This window comes from Crinia signifera, chromosome 4, assembly GCF_055691185.1.
Source record: "Crinia signifera chromosome 4, ASM5569118v1, whole genome shotgun sequence".
Classification (NCBI taxonomy): Eukaryota; Metazoa; Chordata; class Amphibia; order Anura; family Myobatrachidae; genus Crinia; species Crinia signifera.
The window spans coordinates 288,053,268-288,075,835 of record NC_139220.1 but is presented as its reverse complement, the minus strand read 5'-3'; the positions used below and the strand labels follow the sequence as shown (position 1 = coordinate 288,075,835).

The 22,568-nt window shown below is 47.7% G+C and overlaps 2 protein-coding genes across 3 annotated transcripts in view; both read left to right on the top strand.

Annotated features, from left to right (window-relative positions):
- Positions 1-9,941, top strand: part of PGLYRP2 (peptidoglycan recognition protein 2) — a 53,351-nt gene extending 43,410 nt beyond the window's left edge. For both annotated transcript variants that reach the window (XM_083184939.1, XM_083184940.1), the window contains exons 5-6: positions 6,362-6,656; positions 9,855-9,941. In XM_083184939.1, coding sequence (XP_083041065.1) covers positions 6,362-6,656; positions 9,855-9,863 — 304 coding nt within the window. In that variant the 3' untranslated portion in view covers positions 9,864-9,941. The remainder of the gene's footprint in view (positions 1-6,361; positions 6,657-9,854) is intronic.
- A 140-nt stretch (positions 9,942-10,081) lies between these two features.
- The window catches only part of RASAL3 (RAS protein activator like 3), a 56,607-nt gene continuing 44,120 nt past the window's right edge, over positions 10,082-22,568 (top strand). Inside the window, exons 1-2 of the mRNA XM_083184941.1 lie at positions 10,082-10,717; positions 18,398-18,426. Coding sequence (XP_083041067.1) covers positions 10,411-10,717; positions 18,398-18,426 — 336 coding nt within the window. The 5' untranslated portion in view covers positions 10,082-10,410. The remainder of the gene's footprint in view (positions 10,718-18,397; positions 18,427-22,568) is intronic.

Below are 22,568 nucleotides of genomic sequence, written 5' to 3'. Positions count from 1 at the left end.
GCGTCAACCTCCACAAGAAAAGGAATTCTGGGGTCCGGGTGATGTAAGACGGGAGCCGAACAAAAGGCTTTCTTTAGCTTATGAAAGGATTCGATGGCCTGTGGGGACCAAACTTCCGGATCGGCTCCTTTGCGAGTCAACTCAATAATGGGGGCGACAATGTCAGAAAAAGAACTGATGAATCTCCGATAATAATTAGAGAATCCTAAAAATCTTTGGATCGCCTTGAGGTTAGTAGGACGAGCCCAGGACATGATGGCCTGAACCTTACTGGGGTCCATGGAAAAACCCTTGGGAGAGATGACATAACCTAGAAATAAGACTTGAAAAATTTCGAGTTCGCGCTTTTCGAGTTTGGCGTATAGTTGATTCTCACGCAACTTCTGAAGGATCAGGCGGACATGTTGCCGATGTTCAGGAAGTGACTTGGAAAAAATCAAAATGTCGTCTAGGTAAACAACAGCAAATAACCCCAGGTAAGGCCGGAGAACCTCATTGATAAAATCCTGAAAGACTGCAGGAGCGTTGGCCAAGCCAAACGGCATTACAAGATACTCGTAGTGGCCTGAGTGCGTATTAAAAGCAGTTTTCCACTCATCTCCTTTCCTAATCCTAATGAGGTTATATGCTCCTCTAAGGTCGATCTTGGAAAAGACTCTTGCCTCCCGGATTTGGTCGAATAAAACAGAGATGAGTGGTAACGGGTAGGAATTCTTTATGGTAATTTTGTTCAAGGCCCGATAATCTATACAGCGACGTAAAGATCCATCTTTTTTTTCTACAAAAAAACCCCCTGCGCCTACTGGAGACTTAGAAGGACGAATTAATCCTTTTTCAAGACTCTCATTTATGTATGAATCCATGGCCTGGGATTCAGGTGCTGAGAGGGCATATAGGCGTCCCTTGGGCAATCTGGCATTGGGGGCTAGGTCTATAGCACAAAGGGACGGTGAGGGGGCAACGTATCAGCTTCCTTCTTGGAAAACACATCGGCAAAGTCTCTGTAGGGTAAAGGTAGGGAAGAAAAAACGGGAAGAACAAGACGAAGAGGAAGAGAGAGACAATGGTCAGAACAGGAGGAGCCCCAACGTGTGATTTCTCCTGTGGTCCAATCAATACTGGGATTGTGCTTCCTAAGCCATGGTAACCCCAGGACGAGTGGCGTGAGAGGACAGTGAAACAAAAAGAAGGAAATCTCTTCAGAATGGAGGGCCCGCACCGAAAGCTGAAGAGAAGGAGTGCATGCGGTAACACTGCCGTTGGAGAGTGACTGACCATCGAGGCCACAGACCGACAAGGAATTGACCAAGGGAATGGGCTCGAGCCCCAACGAATGAACCAGACCCTCGTCAATAAAATTGCCGGCTGCGCCGCAATCAACAAAAGCAGTGGTATCGACAGTGCGGTTTTTACAAGAGACAGAAACCTGAATAATTATCGAGTCAAGGGGAGAAAAACAAGATAGGCCCAAGTGAGTTTCCCCAAAAACACTTAGGCCCTGTCTTTTCCCGCCTTCAACGGGCAGACAACCGCACGGTGACCCTGACCTCCACAATACAGACAGAGACCTCCTGCGATTCTTTTCTGAGGCTGACAAACGTGTAGCCCCAATCTGCATGGGTTCGTCACAGGCAACCTCCGAGGTTTCCCCCAGTGAAGATGAGGGAAATATCCCAGACTCCCTCTCTCTCTGGCGTTCCCGGAACCTCCGATCTACCTTGATGGCTAACTCCATAATTTCATCAAGGGAGGTCGGGGTAGGGTAGTGAACCAAAGCATCTTTTAAAGTTTCAGATAGACCAATTCTAAACTGGCTGCGGAGGGCTGGGTCATTCCAACCTGAATCAATGGCCCACCTCCTAAACTGGGTACAATAAGCCTCTGCATTACCCTGACCCTGCCGTAGTGCCCTCAGGTTGGCTTCAGCTGAGGCAGCACGGTCCGGGTCGTCATACAGCAACCCCATGGCAGAAAAGAAAGCATTCACAGAGGTAAGGGCCTCAGACCCTGCGGGAAGGCCAAAAGCCCAGGTCTGTGGGTCCCCCTGCAAAAGGGAGATAACCATTCCCACCCGCTGGGATTCCAAGCCGGAGGAGGCCGGGCGGAGTTTGAAGTAAAGTTTACACGACTCCCTAAAGTTAAAAAACTGGGAACGCTCCCCGGAAAACCGATCCGGGAGACTCAACTTGGGTTCAGGGTTTCTGGATGAGGATAATACCCCTTGTACCCGTTCCTCTTGTGAGTTAACCCGGAGGGTCAATTTCTGGAGCTCTTGTGTCAGGGTATGCATCTGTCCCGCCAAAGCGTGACTAGCAGCCTGCTGGGCCGGATCCATGATAGCTGAACTAACGCCAGGGAAGTGGTAGTGAAGTATGGCCGGCTATAATGTTAGGGACACAGGAGATCTCGCCAACCCTAACTCCGTTGTCACCTATTGGAATTGGCGGATGCGTGCTAAGCTAACCTTCACTAATAATAGCCGCGTTCGTGGGAGCCCGTTAGTCAGGCTCCCACCCCGATGCCACCTGGTCTTACTAGTGACAACGCAGCCGCCAAGGCCAGAGGTAAACAAGGGGAAAGCTAACTAACAAACAAGAGGTGAGAACTACCCTGCCCTACGGAGGAGGGTGCCAGTGGATAACACTCTAAGGTGGAACCCCCTAGGCAAATGCTGTTGCCAACGGGTGTAACAATACACAATAGCTGATCCAACAACCAAAACTGACAGGTGTAACAATACACAGTAAGCTGACACAATACTGAGAATGCTGACGGGTGTAACAATACACAAGATGGATCCAATAAGTAATGCTGACAGGTGTAACAATACACAGTATGCTGACACAATAATGAAATAATAAGTAAGGAGACAGAGAGTGGGAATCTCCCAACTTATCTAAAAACGGAGGGATCTGCAACCAGGAGAGACAAGGATCCTGGAGGCAGCTAGGACAAGGCCACTGGGGACAGGAACAAACGCTGTGCAGGAGCCTGGAACCGGGAACACTCGAGACACCAAATCAAGAACTATAGCCGGCGTCTGAGTGCACCGGTCATGCAGTTTAAATAGAGCGCCAGAGCGCTACCCTGACGCTGCGTGCGGCGTCATGCACACCCCTACCTCCCTGCGGCCGCCAGGCGCCCCCCGTCGCCTTGGCAACCGCTGCGGCAGGGGAGGAAGGGGTTGTCTCCAAGCTGCCGGGCGCCCGTCTCCGTCCGCCGGAAGTATCCGGCTGATGACGCGACGGCGTCCCGGTAACCTGGCAACCGCCGGGACCTCAGTGGAGACTGCCGGGTGAGTGCAGGCGCTGCCCGTGCAGCTCCTAACAAATTACTACTTTAACTTGAAGACTTCACCTTGGTGGCATCCGAGCACTGGTAGGTATGTTTAGTTCATGGTTGCCGACTCTCCCGGAATGTCCGTGAGACTCCCGGAGTCCTGGGACATCTCATGGACTACTGGAAGAGGGCCCCTTTCTCCCGCAGCTGCTGGTGCTCACTGCTTCCCTTGCGATCTACGCCTCTCCCCATACACAGCAGCTATTTACTGCAGCTGCTGCTGCTGCCACTGGCTGGTGGTGCCGGGACCAGGCCGACGAGCAGAGTGCAGCACGGCCCGGGGAGAGACCACTGCTGGGCGGCTGCATGATGGAGGGGATGCCACGGGTGGCCACCATGCTGGGGGGGTCCGCAAGAGAAGGCTTAGGTAAAGTGAATGTCGAAGTAGAGTTATGGCTGCCAATGACATTGGTAAAATGGCTGGTTCATGTTTCATGTCTTTACTGGCCACCTCTCTCCTCATTACGGCAGTTCTGACCCACTGGATGCTGTGCAGAAACCTCAGCCACCAGGGCTGCTTAATTGTAGCTATACACACATTGGTGTAGGGAGTGGTTTCCAACCCTGGTCCTCTAGTACCCCCAACAGTGCACGTTTTCCAGGTCTCCACACAGAATCACAAGTGACATAATAAGCTCCACCTGTGGATCTTTTAAAATGTGCCTGAATAATCTGTGCACCTGCTGGGTGACCTGGAAAACGTGCACTGTTGGGGGTACTTCAGGACCAGGGTTGGGAACCACTGGTGTAGGGGAAGGTTAGGGCTAGGCTGTGAAAAGGGGGGTTTTAGGATTTGGCACTTCCAAGGGGAGAGGGGTTAGATTTAGGCAGTAGGGTACGGTTCTAGTCCTCCAATTCTTCCATTTACCTTTATTTCCTTCTGCACTGCACTTCACTTCACACCCACCCTGAGTGCGCTATCCATACTCGCGCAGTAATAATCCCCAGGGGTCCATTTGGACAGACCCCAGGATAAGCAGCACCACTCTCACATACCAGGTAGAGCACAATATACCCTGTATTTTCACGGTTTTAGTCCATGCCTTGTTTTTCCTGTCTCTTTGCTGCATGTAGATTGTCAGTTCTCAAGTTCGTATAGACCATTTATTGCACTTTTTCAGGCATATGACCTAAAATTATTGGTAAAAGAGAGGGATAGGTGTAGTGGGTGGTGCTTCGCTTAGGTCAAACAGGTGAAAACTAAATAGCGGAGGTGCAGGGCATACTTAAATTCAGGAATTTATTTATGGTCCTGGTATTTTCTTTCAGGGGTGTATTCCACTGGTGCTCCTGTCCCCAATACTGCGTGAATGGGAAAAAAAAAGAAATGTGATATTTATAAATTCTGACTGTTCGTACACTTTATAGGATTTATTATGCTATAGAGATGGCTATTTTTTCTGTATCGCACCTGACTCACATCAGGTTATGTGCATTCCAGACGCATCTAGGTATCTTTTGGGTGGGTTCAAATATTGGCCAGTACTCACTATTGATCATGTCTGGCTCCTCCCATCAAGGTATCTTTTGAATGGATGATGTGCTCCAATGTTTTTTTATACAGATTTTATATTTACTAGAAAAGTGATTTGGTACTTGTGTATTTTGGCGGCGCCCATCGCATCGCATACCATAAAGCATACGATGGTATGCGATGCGACGCGATATCGTACGATACTGCACGATGGCATACAATTTTGAAATTGTATGCCATTGTACATGGCATACAATGCCATACGATGCGATGCGATTAAACATTGTATAAGCACCCTAATGGGTGCTTATACAATGTTAAGCACCCTAATGGGTGCTTACAATGTTAAATGCACCCCCACGCCACCCCCCCACTATAAACGTGAACCCGAAGCGTGGCGAGCGCAGCAAGCCCGCAAGGGGCGGCGGTACGCGTCCTACGACCTTTTCATACCCCCACTATCCACGTCGGCGTGGAGAATAGAATAGTGTGGCGAGCGCACCGAGCCCGAAGCATGGCGAGCGCACGCGGATACCTGTGAAGCCCGCGAAGGGACGCGTTTACCTGTGAAGGTATCCGCGTCCCCTCGCTGCGCTCGCCACGCTTCGGGCTCGGTGGCTCGCCACACTATTCTGTTCTCAACTCCACGCCGACGTGGATAGTGGGGGTATGAAAAGGTCGTAGGACGCGTAGCGCCGCCCCTCGTGGGCTCGCTGCGCTCGCCACGCTTCGGGTTCACGTTTATAGTGGGGGAGGTGGCGTGGGGGTGCATTTAACATTGTAAGCACCCATTAGGGTGCTCAAAAGCACCCTTTAGGGTGCTTATACGATTTTTAATCGTATAGGGGGTCAAAATCGCGTTGCATCGGGTACATGGCATGCGATGCGATACGTTCATCGTACGACGGACATCGGGGGCGCTGCCAAAATACACAAGTACCAGTGATTTAAAAAAAAAAAACACACAATAAAACAAAGATGTAGAATAAAAAGGGGAGGATCAGTTATCCTGGAAAGGCTGGCAAACACAAACCCGGTCAGTCCGGCCGTGAAAAGTACCAAGGTTTTCTAAAACAGTGTGTCACCTTTTTTCCAAGGATCCTGTGATGCTGAAAGTCCTCTCCTTTTCTATATGTCCCCTCTGGCCAACGCGTTTTGGGAATCAAAGTTCCCTTTATCAAGGCCTTGTAATAGTGAATGGGAGCTGGTGATCCGTGCAGAAGAGAGATGCAGATCTTGTGCAGAGCGGAGTGGTCGAGATAGGAGATATTTTGTGATAAGTGCAGAGATATAAGCTAGTGCAGTATGGTTAATAGCTTTATATGCAAATAGAAGTGTTTTATATGGAATACGGTAAGATACTGGTAACCAATGCAGCATTTAAAATGGATTGCAGTGGCGAGAGTCTGTTCTTGGGAAAACCAGTTAGGAGACTATTGCATTAATCAATGCGGGATAGAATGAGTACATGGATAAGAGATTTAGTAGCGACTAATCCATACAATGTTACAGATTTTGTAATCACTTCTTTTTTGCCACCTCTTCTAGCTTTGTGGTAGGTTCTGATGGACACATCTATGAAGGACGTGGGTGGCACTGGGTTGGCGCTCACACCAAAGGCTACAACTCAGTAAGTTACGGGGTCTGCTTCATTGGAGATTTTAGTAAATCACTTCCTGATAGCCGAATCCTGAGTTTGGTGAAAGATCGCTTCCTGAAATGGGCAGTGAGGTCTGGTTACATCTCTGCCAACTACTCCCTGCAAGGTCCCCGGCATGTAGTCAAAACCGCCAGTCCAGGAGATGCTCTGTTCCAGAAGATCACCAGCTGGGAGCAATTCAAGGTAACCAGAAACATAAACCTTATTCTTGTAAGCAAAAATAAACATTGTTCATTAAGGCCTAGAAAACAGATACATAATATAATTAGATCTCTCTGATGGAAAGGGTCATAACAAAGAAGTATTCTATTCTTTTTGTGGTATCTCAAGTCTTTGCATCTGGACATCTTTTATTTTTATTTATTAATTTCCCAAAATTCTGACTTTTACTGCAGTTAGATTAGTGACCAAGAATAAATATAATGTAACATTTTTCTTATAAGAACTATGAAGTACATTTTTTAAATAGACATTGCAGTCCATCTGGGATAACAAAAACAGACTATCAGAGCTATAAGAGCAGACAATAGGCAAAGATCATCAAGCTATAAGAGCAGGCCACAGGGAGTGATCACAGAGCTATAAGAACAGACCATAGGGTGTGATCACTGAGCTATAAGAGCAGACCATAGGTAGTGATCACTGAGCTATAAGAGCAGACCATATAGAAGGATCACAGAGCTATAAGAGCAGACCACAGGGAGTGATCACAGAGCTATAAGAGCAGACCATAGGGAGTGATCACAGAGCTATAAGAGCAGACCATAGGGAGTGATCACAGAGCTATAAGAGCAGACCATAGGGAGTGATCACAGAGCTATAAGAGCAGACAACAGGGAGTGATCACAGAGCTATAAGAGCAGACCATAGGGAGTGATTACAGAGCTATAAGAGCAGGCCACAGGGAGTGATCACAGAGCTATAAGAGCAGACCATAGGGAGTGATCACTGAGCTATAAGAGCAGACAATATAGAATGATCACTGAGCTATAAGAGCAGACAATATAGAATGATCACTGAGCTATAAGAGCAGACAATAGGGAGTGTTCACAGAGCTATAAGAGCAGACAATAGGGAGCGATCACAGAGCTATAAGAGCAGGCAATATAGAATGATCACTGAGCTATAAGAGCAGACCATAGGGAGTGATCACTGAGCTATAAGAGCAGACCATAGGGAGTGATCACTGAGCTATAAGAGCAGACCATAGAGAGTGATCACTGAGCTATAAGAGCAGACAATATAGAATGATCAATGAGCTATAAGAGCAGACAATATAGAATGATCACTGAGCTATAAGAGCAGACAATAGGGAGTGATCACAGAGCTATAAGAGCAGGCAATATAGAATGATCACTGAGCTATAAGAGCAGACAATATAGAATGATCACTGAGCTATAAGAGCAGACCATAGGGGATGATCACAGAGCTATAAGAGCAGACCACAGGGCCGGCAACAGAAATTTTGGGGCCCGGATCACTGATATCCTTGGGGCCCCCCAACACAGAATGCGGTATATTGAATGTATTTTTTTATTATTAGAAATAAACAGATAATTAATATTTACTATGCAATATAATTGGGAAGGGCAGATGGGAGGTCACAGCATTGTGCGTTGTGTGGTTTGTTGTGTTGCGTGATGTCACTAGACTTATTAGTACATGTAGCCAGACAGGTGACTAGGCAGCAATGCTTACAGCCCCTGAGTCCCTCAAAGCCTTGGGGTCCCTCCACTGGTCGGGGCCCGGTACAAGTGTCCCCCTTGACCCCCCCCCCCCATGTCGCCTGCCCTGGCAGACCATAGGGGGTGATCACAGAACTATAAGAGCAGACAATATATAATGATCACAGAGCTATAAGAGCAGATAATAGGGGGTGATCACTGAACTATAAGAGCAGACAATATAGAATCACAGAGCTATAAGAGCAGACCATAGGGAGTGATCACAAGGCTATAAGAGCAGACCATATAGAATGATCACTGAACTATAAGAGCAGACAATAGGGAGTGATCACTGAGCTATAAGAGCAGACAATAGGGAGTGATCACTGAGCTATAAGAGCAGACAATATAGAATGATCACAGAGCTATAAGAGCAGACCATAGGGAGTGATCACAGAGCTATAAGAGCAGACAATAGGGAGTGATCACTGAGCTATAAGAGCAGACAATATAGAATGATCACTGAGCTATAAGAGCAGACAATATATAATGATCACTGAGCTATAAGAGCAGACTATAGGGAGTGATCACAGAGCTATAAGAGCAGACCATAGGGAGTGATCACAGGGCTATAAGAGCAGACAATAGGGAGTGATCACTGAGCTATAAGAGCAGACCATAGGGAGTGATCACAAGGCTATAAGAGCAGACAATATAGAATGATCACTGAGCTATAAGAGCAGACAATAGGGAGTGATCACTGAGCTATAAGAGCAGACAATATAGAATGATCACTGAGCTATAAGAGCAGACAATATAGAATGATCACAGAGCTATAAGAGCAGACCATAGGGAGTGATCACAGAGCTATAAGAGCAGACAATAGGGAGTGATCACTGAGCTATAAGAGCAGACAATATAGAATGATCACTGAGCTATAAGAGCAGACAATATATAATGATCACTGAGCTATAAGAGCAGACTATAGGGAGTGATAACAGAGCTATAAGAGCAGACCATAGGGAGTGATCACTGAGCTATAAGAGCAGACAATAGGGAGTGATCACTGAGCTATAAGAGCAGACCATAGGGAATGATCACAAGGCTATAAGAGCAGACAATATAGAATGATCACTGAGCTATAAGAGCAGACAATATGGAGTGTTCACAGAGCTATAAGAGCAGACAATAGGCATATAAGTACAAATATTATTATTTTTTATTATTATTGTTTATTTATATGGCGCCACAAGGGTTCCGCAGTGCCTGACAATACATAGATGAGCAAAAACAAATAAATAGTGATTTACAGTACAAATGCAAATTAGGACAAGTACATGGTAAATAAAAGACAGTTGCTGCAGTGGACACTGACGCTATTTTAACAGTGGCAGAGAAATACAGTATTCTTACAGAAGTACATGAGGGGAGAGGGCCCTGCTCGTGAGAGCTTACAATCTAAACTAATGTAACTGAGATACTGTTTACTTGATGAATACAGATTATCTCTGTACCCTGTGATAACAAAAGATTCATCCTCATCAAATAGCAGACATAAGACTAAGATCATCTTGTTTTAAAATAAATAACAAATAGGACCGATGCGGATTTAGTGTAACCTGTACTACTGTACTTGTGTCATGTTTGTGAACTCAGTCACACTGTGAGACAGACGTTTTATAATGTAGAGGTAACTTTTATATTGTTTTCTTTCCAGGAATCGTGAAGGAGATTTGTCATGTCTTACATGCCTAGCTTAAACACCTCACTTGCTGCACTTAATAAATGTTGATGATTTGCAATAGATTTCTTTAAATCATGGCACATTTGCCTTACACCACCATCCCACAACCCCTCCTCATCTGCATGAGCAGCTTCTGTGACACCACACATTAACCGGTATTTGAAAACCCCCACAGAACATATATTTCCTGTCTTGAGAGAGAGACTGTGTGAAACTAAGACATACTGAGAGAGACAGAAAGGGTTTATAGGCAACTAATTGGGTAACAAGAGAGAGGGGGACAGATGGAAAGGAAAAAAGCTAGACAGAACAAGTGAAAAGATCAGAGGAAGTACCAGACAAGCGCAAGGACCAGAAGAGGTGTCAGCACGACAGAAATGTGGATGGAAATACAGCGGGCACCGTTGAAAAGGTGGACATCGGCTAGACAGTAGGGATCACTAAGATACAGTCAGGTTCTCAGTTGAGAGTACTTTGATACAAGACCTGGTTGCTGACATTTCAGAGACCTCATTATCTGAGATACAGGATGGTAGAACCATGTGGGGACCTGGAAGCCCCAGAGACCAGCACTCTAGAAATCTCTCCTCTAGGTTCCTATCAGTGGAAGAAGGAAAATGGGCAAAAGCGTGGTGTGTGGGGGCAGTTTAAACGCTGGAGATCTTCTCGTGGTACTCAGACCAAGGACTCCCCCCAAAAAACGCTAAGCCTATCAAAAAAAGCAAAAGCCTGCAATGAAGTCAATACAGGGGGCATTACACGTTACCTGCGCTCGATGTCCCTAAACCACAAAGGCCGGAAGAGAGACACAATTGAGATAACAGCGGTGGTAAATGGTGAGTATAGATGACATCACGTTAGGCTGTGGAAGGATTACTCCCTTTCTATTTACATCTTCCAGAATAGGTAGGAACAGGGGATTCTGGGATGTGTACCACCTGTCCTTATAAGACTCAGACCAAAGATTTCTGGTAAAGTGAATGACTTATGTACTGTAAGTCATTTTGCCCCACTAACATATAAATGTTAAAATACAAAGGGGCAGATGTATTAGGCCTTAACAAGAGATAAATGCAAGGGTGATAAAGAGAGAGAAACATCCAGCCAATCAGCTCCTTACTGACTTTTTTCAAACACAGCATGTAACATGGCAGTTAGCAGGTGATTGGCTGAATGTTTATCACCCTTGCATTTATCTCTTGTTAAGGCTTAATATATCTGCCCCAGATTGAGATGTACCATTGTGCCAAATGTAATTTTTACCTGTAATTTGTTTTCCACATAAAAAACATGATTTCCAAATAATTGCTTTTAAAACTTATGCTGCCTTCCCATACAGAAATATATGTACAGTATATTAAATCTGTTTCTAACCTATACACTTGAGCTGGAGTTTTTTGATGATGTATCTCATGTGTATTTGAAAGAGAGCTGTCTTGCATCTGTCTGCCATCCTTATCTACTACAAAATTAGTTGTGCATCTGCCATAACATCTGTGTTTTTATCTTAGTGAAGCAGTCTTGCAGCTACTGTACCTGCAGCAGAACATGTAGCTCTGCCTTGTCCAGAGACGCTTTGATGTGTATTCCGTAAACCATATGTATGGAGTCTGCTGCCCACTAGTTCTTTGATTAACAAACCCCATATGCTCCCAATTCAGTTTCATTATTATCACTAACAAATAAAAAGGCTTTTTATTAAGCCTAAAATGTATGAGATATCTCCTATGTTACTTTCAATATCAGAGCACACTACTGTCATTATACAGTGTATGAGGATGTTGTGGTTGTGCTATTTATCAAACTAAAGGTCCATACACGCTGGGCAACTTCCAGCGTGTATGGACAGAGATGGAGAAAATCACTGGAGCGATTTTCGCCTGTTATGCCAATTTTCCCTGGGGTAGAGGACTTTCCATAGCAGGGAGCTATGGAAAGCCGCCCGCTCCATTGATCATATGCTGGTAATACCAGCGATGGCCGGCAATGGTGCGAGAGCGTGCATCAGCGACCTTCGCTGCCCCTGTACACACTGGGTGGCTTTTGAGCTTAAATCAGCTCAAACTACAAAACTGAGCTGCATTGTGTGTATGTGCCTTAAAGGTGCCCATACACTTGGACGATTTGAACTGTCCGGCAGCATTTCGGGCGACAGGGCAGCATACGGTACATTCTATGCAGTCCTTTTGCATACGATGTATCGTATGCGATCCCAGCCAAGTCTGCCTCAAGCTTGGCGATCCGATTCTCATGGGACTGCGCATCTGATCAGATCTGATGTCAAACACACGTGATTCTTGCACTTTTCATCCGATTTCTCGGCCGATCCGTCTGAATCGGATGAAAAAAGGCCAAAATCGCCCTTTTGTGTGGGCACCTTTAAGAGATCTTGGAAATATCAGTTACAGGGGCACAGGGAACTATTTATGTAACAGTTTTAAGTTGTATATCCTAGAAAGAAAAACTGTTTCCTCAGGATTGGGCCAAATTTTTTTTACTGCAACACTGAAGTATCTTTAATACTTCTAAATTTATTAGCTCATATCAACCAATCAGGTTTAATATATCTACTGAATGTTTGACAATGGAATCCAGCATCTCATTGGCTGCTGTATAGTATAGATTAATTTTGAGCAATGGATCTGTATTTATAAAATTTGTAATCCGGACGATTATCAAGCGACTATACATAAGCAGTGTTCACAATGTATACACACATATTGCAATTACATAACTGTATGCATAGCAATCACAGTATGAAAGGAACTAAGTATTTAGGGGTGGAACCACAGCATTTTCTGGGTGTGTTTGCCAAAACGCAGGCGTACCCAGGCATTTTTGGGTGGGTCTCTGATATCAATGATGACCACTCCCAGCCTGGTTCTTTAATAGACTATAGTAGAGGCCTTAGCAAGCGCAGATGGAAAAATATATTCGCTATTTCTGTTTTCTGTTTTTTTTCATGGATGGACTTTTGCAAGGGTTGGTTATTCTTTCTGTATGGGCGGTGACTTTTTGATTGCAGGCAACTGCTTTTTCCTCTAACTAGCATTCATGCCACATGTTCTATAAAATTTGCATAATTTACATGTCATTTAGCAAACATGATTGTTTGTTATTTTTTTCTAACAGAAGTCCATGTAAGGTAAAAAAAAACTAAATTTGTACAAACTTATATTGTAATTTTTACTCCAAACAATATTTACAATATTACTTTCAGTCATCTTCATAAATGAACCCGCTTTAAGTTTGGATGGTATCCGGTTAGCCGCAATAATTTACCGCAGTCCATGAACTGCTTGGGGCTATCCTCATATCACTGGCCACAACCACTTATACCCTGATATCATCGTTACACAGACAGACCCAATGTATTTTTGTGCAAGATAAAGTGCCAGATGTACTAAGCTTGAAAAGTGATGAAATGAGTGATAAACCACCAGCCAATCAGCTCCTACCTGACATTTTTCAAACACAGCCTGCGACATGGCAGGCAGGAGTTGATTGGCTGGTGGTTTATCACTCTCAATTTTATCACTTTTCAAGCTTGGTACATCTGGCCCATAGGGAGATAAAAAATGTAAAAATAATAAAAAAAAACTTTTTGGGGGAATGCAAGCTATCATAGTGTCTCTCTGTACTGTATAGCAGCCATTACATATGGCAACCTGGATTATGTCTGTAGAAGTGCAGTGACGGGGAAACAGTTACCTTGTGGTTTCAGCGGAAGTATGAACACGTTTGAACATGTTTCCTGAGCAGTAATCTGGCTGACATGTAGATAACGGCCAGGATTTATACCTATTACCACACCAGACCAATTCTTGTGCTCCTCATTCCTCTTCTGACTGCTTTAATTCCCCGAGGCCTCAACACTGACTGCATCCATTTATGTGGCATAAAGGTACTTGTTTCCTAGCACGGCGCCCCCGATTTTGATCGTATTACATCTTATACAATCACATCGCATCGCATGCACTGCAGGGGCATGCGATGCGATCCGATTTTTAATTGTACAAGCACCCTGATGTGGACTTTCAATGTTAAATGCACCCCCATTGGTAACGCCACCCCCACTATCAACGCCAACCCGAAGCGTGGCGAGCGGCGGTGGTACGCGTCCTCCGACCTTTTCATACCAACACTATCCACATCGGCGCGGAGTTGATTTCAGATAGTGTGGCGAGCGGACACGGATTACTTTACATGTATTCCGCGTTCGCTCACCACGCTTTAGGCTCGGATTCCGCGTGCGCTTGCCACGCTTCGGGCTCACCACACTATCTAAAATCAACTCCACGCCGACGTGGATAGTGGGGGTAGAAAAAGGTCGGAGAACGCGTACTGCCGCCCCTCGCAGGCTTGCTGTGCTCGCCACGTTTCGGGTTGGCGTTGATAGTGGGGTGGCGTTGACAATGGGAGTGCATTTAACATTGTAATCACCCATCAGGGTGCTTGTACAATTAAAAATCGCATGCCATTTGCTGCCATGCAATGCTATGTGATATTTCATTGTACAAGCACTCCTGTTAATTTAACATGAATATCGCATCGCATACCACTAAGTATGGTATGCGATGGGCGCCGTGCTAGGAAACAAGTACAGACATAAATACAGTTAGGTCTATATATATTTGGACAGTGACACCATATTTATTTCAGATCTTTACTATAATGAATTTAAGTCAGTCCAGGGGCGGATTGGCCCACCGGGATACCGGGCCATTTACCGGCTGGGCGGTCCAGATTTTCAGCCCTGCGGTGCGGCGGCCATATTTGTTTTGGGCTATCCTGCCCTTCTGACCAGGCAGCTGCTGCTGGACACTGATTGGTGATGTCACCCGCGAGCCGCCTTCAGCCTGGTGGTGCGGTGGGTGACTGTTAAGTAACATCCACCCCCCCAGGGCAGTAGCACACGTCCTCCTGCCCGTTCCCCCGGCCGTTGTGCTCACCCACCACCCACCCACCCCCCCCCCCCCCCCCCCCCGGGCTGCTTTTAGCATGTTTAACACCGCCTATTGACACTCATTGTAGTTAAAAGAAAAGTCTCTCATCCCACACTACCAAACACACTAAAATTAATGACAGTGCATCACACACCCTCTACATGCCATAATGCCCATTACGTGTTATGCCACACACCATAATGCTCAGCCATAATACCGATTTACATATTATACCACACGCCATAATGCCCATTACATATACCACACACCGTAATGTCCATTACATGTTATGCCACATAAGTGCCACTTACCTACATGCTTGTTGCTATGGGTTGCATGCTTGATGCCAGGGGTTGCATGCTTAATACCAGGGGTTGCAGGCTCTTTGCCAGGGCTTGCATGCTCCTTGCCAGGTGTACATGTTTGTTGCCAGGGGTTCAAGCGCTTTGTCAGGAGTCAGCAACATATCCTCTTACCTCCGCAGCTTCAATGCTCCCTCCATGTGAGCAGGCGGCAGCTCCCGCACCTGCCTGCAGATTTCGTGACCCTGCGCTCCCCACAGACGTGGGGTCTGCTGCTGGCTTTTTGTTACGACAGAAGGGAGTGTTGAGGAGGAGGAAGGACGGCGGAGGAAGGGAGACTTGCGCAGCACCAGTGATGTGTCTGCTAAGGCAGACTGCTCCCTGTAGACCCCGTCGGTGCTGGCTCACCCCAAGCCACTGCAGGGTCTGCGGGACCATAGTTACGCACCACTCTGTTCGGCCAGGGGAATGCTGGACGAGAGAGAGAGAGAGAGAGAATATACATCGGAATTTGGAGAAGGGTTCGGGAATTAAAATTTTGAATAATTAGCCCTATGTTTTTTTTTGTTTGTTGGTTTTTATTTTCAAATAATTTTTATTGGGTTTCTTGAAAAGCATGACATAAAAAGATAGCTATGACAATGTAAAGCTATGAGTTATTAAAGATGTATACAGGCACTACGACTATGGCCCTTATTCTGATCGGTGCGGCCCGATCAGAATATGCGGCCGCGACCGTGCAGGCGAATCCCCGCCTTCCATACGGATCGCCACCTGCCGTCCGTATGCGGATATGTGGCGATCCGCATGAAATTGGACGGGGATACGCCTCCTCCGTCTTGGGAGCAGCCCCTGCATTCGATGGTCGCCGAACATCGAATGCAGGGCCGCACGCTCCACCAGGTCCCGCAACACAAGACCACACGGACACTTGTCCGTGTGAAATCATGTATGGGGGCGGGCAGCTGACATCCGGCGATGTCAGATGCCCGCCCCGTACCCACGCATCACGGCCTCATTACCATGCATACGCCCCGCGTTTGCATGGGAACGCCCATGAAACGCGGGGTGTATGCATAGGGTAATGAGGCTAAGTAGCCCCTCACACCCCTCTACGCCCCCTGTGCGGCGTATAAAGAATCCGTGCGGCGAAATCGCCTGCACATGCGCAGAGTGACCTCTGCACATGCGCAGACGATCAACATCGGCGGCCCGTCTGCATGCGGGAATATCCGCACCGATCAGAATAAGGGCCTATATATCATATGCAATAATTAGTAAGTAAGACCCAAAAGCTGTTATATGGACAGGTCTGGGCTATTCCTGTGTTATTTCTTTACCAATTAATCAGTGTCGCAGATGCAATTTATTTGAGTAGCAGGAGCGACAGTTGATGGTACAGTAACTGTAGTTTTGCAGGGCGAATGTAGCTCCTATGCATATACTGTCTCTCAAATCGATTTAAGCTGGCCATACATATACAGATTTATTGTCCGATCTGGCTGGTTGGATCAAAAACCTGGTAATGGATGAGAGTAAATGACAGTTGACCATTTGCTTTGAAATGCTGGAAAAAAAATCATTCAAATATTACTACCAGGTTTTTGTTCCAACCAGCCAGATCTGACAATAAATCTGTAGATGTATGGCCAGCTTTAGAAAGGAGTTGACATAACCCAGAGAAGTGGAGTGGAATCGAACACGGCAAATTGTCTTCACCAAGAACCAGCCCGAGGAGGTGTTGACTTTGACAACCTTACCATGCACGTCATGGCTCATTGCCCGGGACTCTTTACTGAAAATGCTGGAGACAGATGAGCTGTATTTCTGAGACAACAGTGGCTCAAGGAGGAAGATAATGAAGAATAGGAATACTTGATCCGGGGATTTACCAGGAGACTGGATCAAGCAGGGCCGGTGCTAGGGGGTTCGGCGCCCTCCTGCAAACCATAAATTTGCGCCCACCCAAACTTTACAAAGGGAGGGGTGTGGCCACACAATAATGCTCCCACTTCAAATTACACTACACAGTAGCACAATCTTATTCACCAGTGCCGTAAGTAGCCATTTCGGTGCCATGTGTAAAAAACAGGGACAGTGCGCGCCGAAGGAGCGCGCAAAATTATAGAAGCGTGGCTTCATGGGGAATTGGCGTGGTCACATAAAAGTACCAATAACACCATAATCCCCATAACACATTATGCTTCACACCTCAAAGCCCATTACACATTATACCACACACAGTAATGCACATTATTCGTAATGCCACACATCATGATGCCCCTTGCACAATATGCAGAACACCATAATGCCCATTACACATTATGCCACACACTGTAATTCCCCTTACATAATATGCCATGCACTATAATGCCCATATGACATTGACACACATTATGCTACACATAATGCCCCGAGTACTCCTGCATATGCCCACATTTGTAGTGTTGCTTATTCATAACACCCACACCAGTTGCGAAAAGTAGTTGCTCTGCTTACAAGTAGTGCCCACACCAGTTGCCGACAGTAGTAGCGCTGCGTAACCATATACCCACTCCAGATGCTGACAGTAGCACCTCTGCTTATACATAACACCCACACCAGTTGCCAAAAGGGGATGCAGTTAATTTGCCGGCGGTCGGGATCCCGGCGGTCGGAATCCCGACACTGGAATCCCGACCGCCGAAATCCCGAAACTTTCTCCCTCTGTGGGTGTCCACGACACCCATAGAGGGAGAATAAAATAGCGTGCCGAGCGTAGCGAGGCACCGGGCCCGCTGCGCGGCGAGCGCAGCGAGCCCGCAAGGGGGGGCGATCCATGTCCCCCCCTTGTCGGGATTTCGGCGGTCGGGATTCCAGTGTCGGGATTCCGACCGCCGGGATCCCGACCGCCGGCAAATTGTATCGGATCCGCCAAAAGTAGTTGCTCTGCTTAAACATAGTGCCCACACCAGTTGCCGACAGTAGTAGCACTGTGTAACCATATGCCCACACCAGTTGCCGACATTAGTAGCGCTGCCTGTACACATGCCTAGACCAGTTGCCGACATTAGTAGTGCTGCCTCTACACGTGCCCACACCAGTTGCCGACATTAGTAGTGCTGCCTCTACACGTGTCCACACCAGTTGCCGACATTAGTAGTGCTGCCTCTACACGTGCCCACACCAGTTGCCGACAGTAGTACTGCTGCCTACACACGTGCCCACACGAGTTGCCGACATTAGTAGCGCTGCATATAGACGTGCCCACACCAGTTGCTGACATTAGCAGCGCTGCCTATACACGTGCCCACACCAGTTGCTGATGTTAGTAGCGCTGCCTATACACGTGCCCACATCAGCTGCCGACATTAGTAGCGTTGCCTATATGCGTGCCCACACCAGTTGCCGACATTAGTAGCGCTGCCTACATATGTGCCCACACCAGTTGCCGACATTAGTAGTGCTGCCTACACATGTGCCACACCAGTTGCCGACATTAGTAGTGCTGCCTACACATGTGCCCACACCAGTTGCCGACATTAGCAGCGCTGCCGATATACGTGCCCACACCAGTTGCCAACATTAGTAGTGCTGCCTACACATGTGCCCACACCAGTTGCTGACATTAGTAGTGCTGCCTACACACGTGCCCACATCAGTTGCCGACATTAGTACACTCACACTTTACAATGGTGGCACTGGCAGCTCATTCTCTCCTGTTTCCTGGTGTCTTCAGTCATCCTTGCTCCCTTGTAGCTCCGCCCCTTCTGGTCCGTGTGGCCACGCCCCCTCCGTCAGTGTAGCTCCGCCCCCTTTCGGACCCTCCCGATGACCAGCTGATAATGAGCCAGGAGGGATCTCTGTGCCTCCGGCGCTGCTGCCTGTGATGAAGTGTGACAGGCGCAGCAGCAGCAGCCGGCAGGCACGGAGGACAGCAGAGGATGTACAGCAGGGACAGCGCCCCTCCTGCACGGCGCCTACCTGCTTTGCATCCTCTGCTGAGTGGGTAGCGCCGGCCCTGGGATCAAGGTCCACATGGTTCTAGGTCGAAAGGTCATTAGTTCGACAGGTCGTTAGTTCGACAGGTCATTAGTTCGACAGTGACTAGGTCGACAGTCATAAGGTCGACATGGGGTTTTTCACTGTTTTTGAGCGACATGTGCCAACAGGCGGTATTTCATGCCCTACCATCCACTAGGGCATGGTGGGAGAATAAAATAGTGTGCCGAGCGCAGCGAACGATGCAAGGGGATGCGGTGCACTTTAAACTGTGTCCATTTCGACTGTGTTGACATTCAGGTAAAAAAAAAGTGTAAAACCCCATGTCGACCTTTTGACTGTGGACCTAGACATTGTCAAACTAATGATCTGTCGAACTAACGACCTGTCGAACTAATGACCTTTCGACCTAGAACCATGTCGACCTTTTCCCATAAATGACTGTTGACCATCATTCTGTAGACCAAAGGATTCCAATCCGCCGAAGTGCAGCAGGGGGACACCTTGAGCCCCTCAGCCAGTGGCAATTTATAGGGAGGGGGGTGCAATAATCGTGATTGCACAGCAACAAGCAGATGCTCAGAAGAGAGAGAAACGGGAGGGGGGGGGGGGTTGCATTGCACTCGGGCCTCTCCATCAGGCCCAGATAATTAGTACCTGCTCCCCTCCCCCTTCTCGGTGTCAATGATTGCAATACAGAGAAGTTGGCACTGCTTCAGAAGAAATACAACCAGGGCCGGACTGGGACCAAAAATCGGCCCTGGCATTTTGAGCACACAGGCCCACCTGCTGCATGTCAAAAAGGGGGTGTGGCCCAATGGAAAGGGGTGTGGTATTACACATTATACTACACACCGTAATGCCCATTACACATTATGGCACACACACCGTAATGCCCATTACAGAATATGACAAAATCCTTATGCCCATTAAACATTATTATGGCATACACCGTAATGCATGGGGAAATTAAGGATGCATAATGACTCACGTGGCCAGCCCCTCAGCTCCCCCCTCAGACTTGATGGCGGCGCCGACGCGTCAGGTGCAGCCACGTCATGCTTGCAGTGTTACACCCCCAGCCATGGCTTTGAGCCGGGGTGACAGGCAGAGCAGCAGGTGCCGGGCATCACACTGACCTGTGGGAAGGCTCTTTGCTTCTGCATATTGGCGAGTCTCCTGCTGGTTGCTGACAGCTGCTGTGATCCTCTCAGTGCTACAACCTCCGCCTGCATTTCCGCCTTCCCTCCGGCAGCAGCTCTCCACCCCGCTGCCTCCTGGCCGTCGCTATCTAGGCTGCGCTCGGGCACTTACAAGCACTGCCTGGGAAACGTCAGCGTGCACACCCAGAGCTGCTGCCCAAAGTGCGGGCGGAGGTTGTAGCACTGGGAGGATTGCAGCAGTTGTCAGCGACCAGCAGGAGACTCGCCAACATGCAGAACCAAAGAGCCTTCCCACAGGTCAGTGTGATGCCCGGCACCTGCTGCTCTGCCTGTCACCCCGCCTCAAAGCCATGGCTGGGGGTGTAACACTGCGAGCATGACACGGCTGCACCTGACCCGCCGGCACCGCCATCAAGTCTGAGGGGGGAGCTGAGGGGCTGGCCACGTGAGTCATTATGCAACATTAATTTCCCCATGCATTACGGTGTGTGCCATAATAATGTGTAATGGGCATAAGGATTGTGTCATATTTTGTAATAGGCATTACGGTGTGTGTGCCATAATGTGTAATGGGCATTACGGTTTGTAGTATAATGTGTAATACCACACCCCTGTGTGAAGCCACACCTCCTTTCCATTGGGCCACACAGGGCCGGCGCTACCCACTCAGCAGCTCCTGCAAAGCAGGGAGGCGCCATGCTGAAAAGGCGCTGTCTCCCTCCCTGCTCTGCTAAAGCTGCCTCAGCCCTCACTGTCATTGCCTACTGCCCGCAGCACCTGTCTGACAGAGGGCGGCAGTATGGAGAGGCTGAGCAGCTCCCTGCACCGCGCACGCACTGTCCTCCTCCTGCGACCTGCCCCCCTCTTACTCACGGACACTTGCGCTGAGGCATGTAGCGCTGTCTGTGAATGCCTGGATGACATGTCCGGATCCGCCCCCTATCCATTGCTCCTTGCACCTGTCAGCTGTCAATCAAATGACGAACAGGCAGCAGCGCTGCCTCCCCTTCCTTCCCTCTTCTCAGTGTGCTGTGCCACTGCCAATCTTCAACACTCAGCCCCCTCTATCTCCTCCCCTCTTTCTCCATCTTCTCCTTCTCTCCCCTCCTTTCCCCCTCAGTCACGAGTGCTGCACATACTTTTTGTACTGCTTTCGGATCGCATCGCACACAAATTGCATGCATGCCGTGCGATGCGATCTAGCCCATAATGTATGCGATTCTCGCAGCATGTATGGGCACCTTTAGTGCCTGCAACATTTTGCGGACACAGCACTGAGATGGTGTATGCATACATGTACATGCACCCGAGATCCTCCATAGGATTGCATGTTGCATACACTCCCACAATCAGGCTGCAGCTTGTTGCAATGGCAATGTGAAAGTGCGCAAAATGTATGGTTTGTAGGAGGGCGCCGGACACCCTAGCACCGGCCCTGGGGCCACACCCCTTTTTGACATGCAGCAGGTGGGCCTGTGTGCTCAAAATGCCAGGGCCGATTTTTGGTCCCAGTCCGGCCCTGTGACCGGCATTGGTCGTATTTTCGGAAAAATAAAATTCGTAAATTGGGCAGATTTACCAATGGCATAGGCGGTCAAATGCAGCTGTATTCATATTTGGCAGCCGTATATATATACGCCCGCTAATTACAAATACGAGTCAACAACCTGCACAAATGAGTCTGTACCATGCAGGCTGCACTGTATAAAAATAGACAAAATAAATAATAATAAAAAATAATATGATTCCAATCAAGCCTGCACCACATGCATGGACTCAGAGAACCACAAGTCCTAGCATGTGGAGCATTAAAGGGCCTGCTGGGACTTGTATTTACACAACCGTACAAATAGTTAAATAAAACATGGACACATATGGAAATGTAAACTTTTTTTCGCACTACAATCATCCACTCATACTCACTTAGGGATTCCCTCGTTGGCTTGTCCTCTTCTCCATGTAGCATTCCCATTGTCCGCTGGATATTAATCGGACAGGGCCAGTGTTCTCACCGGAGAACACTGCCACTGACAGACCTCTCAGCACACAGCGCTGACACATCACTGCCGGCTGAGTGATCACGCTGAAGCATTCTGAGCGATCTCGCATCACTCAGAACACTTCAGCATCGCTACATGTGTATGACCTTGGTTTAATATAGTACTGCGCTGCCCTCCTGTGATGCTGACTAATATGATCTCCAGCAGCCACCAGGGAAAGGTGACAGCATTGTTTAAAGGGCCCATATATCATTATATATGTTTGGGGGGTTTGCCACAAATATTAAGTATAACC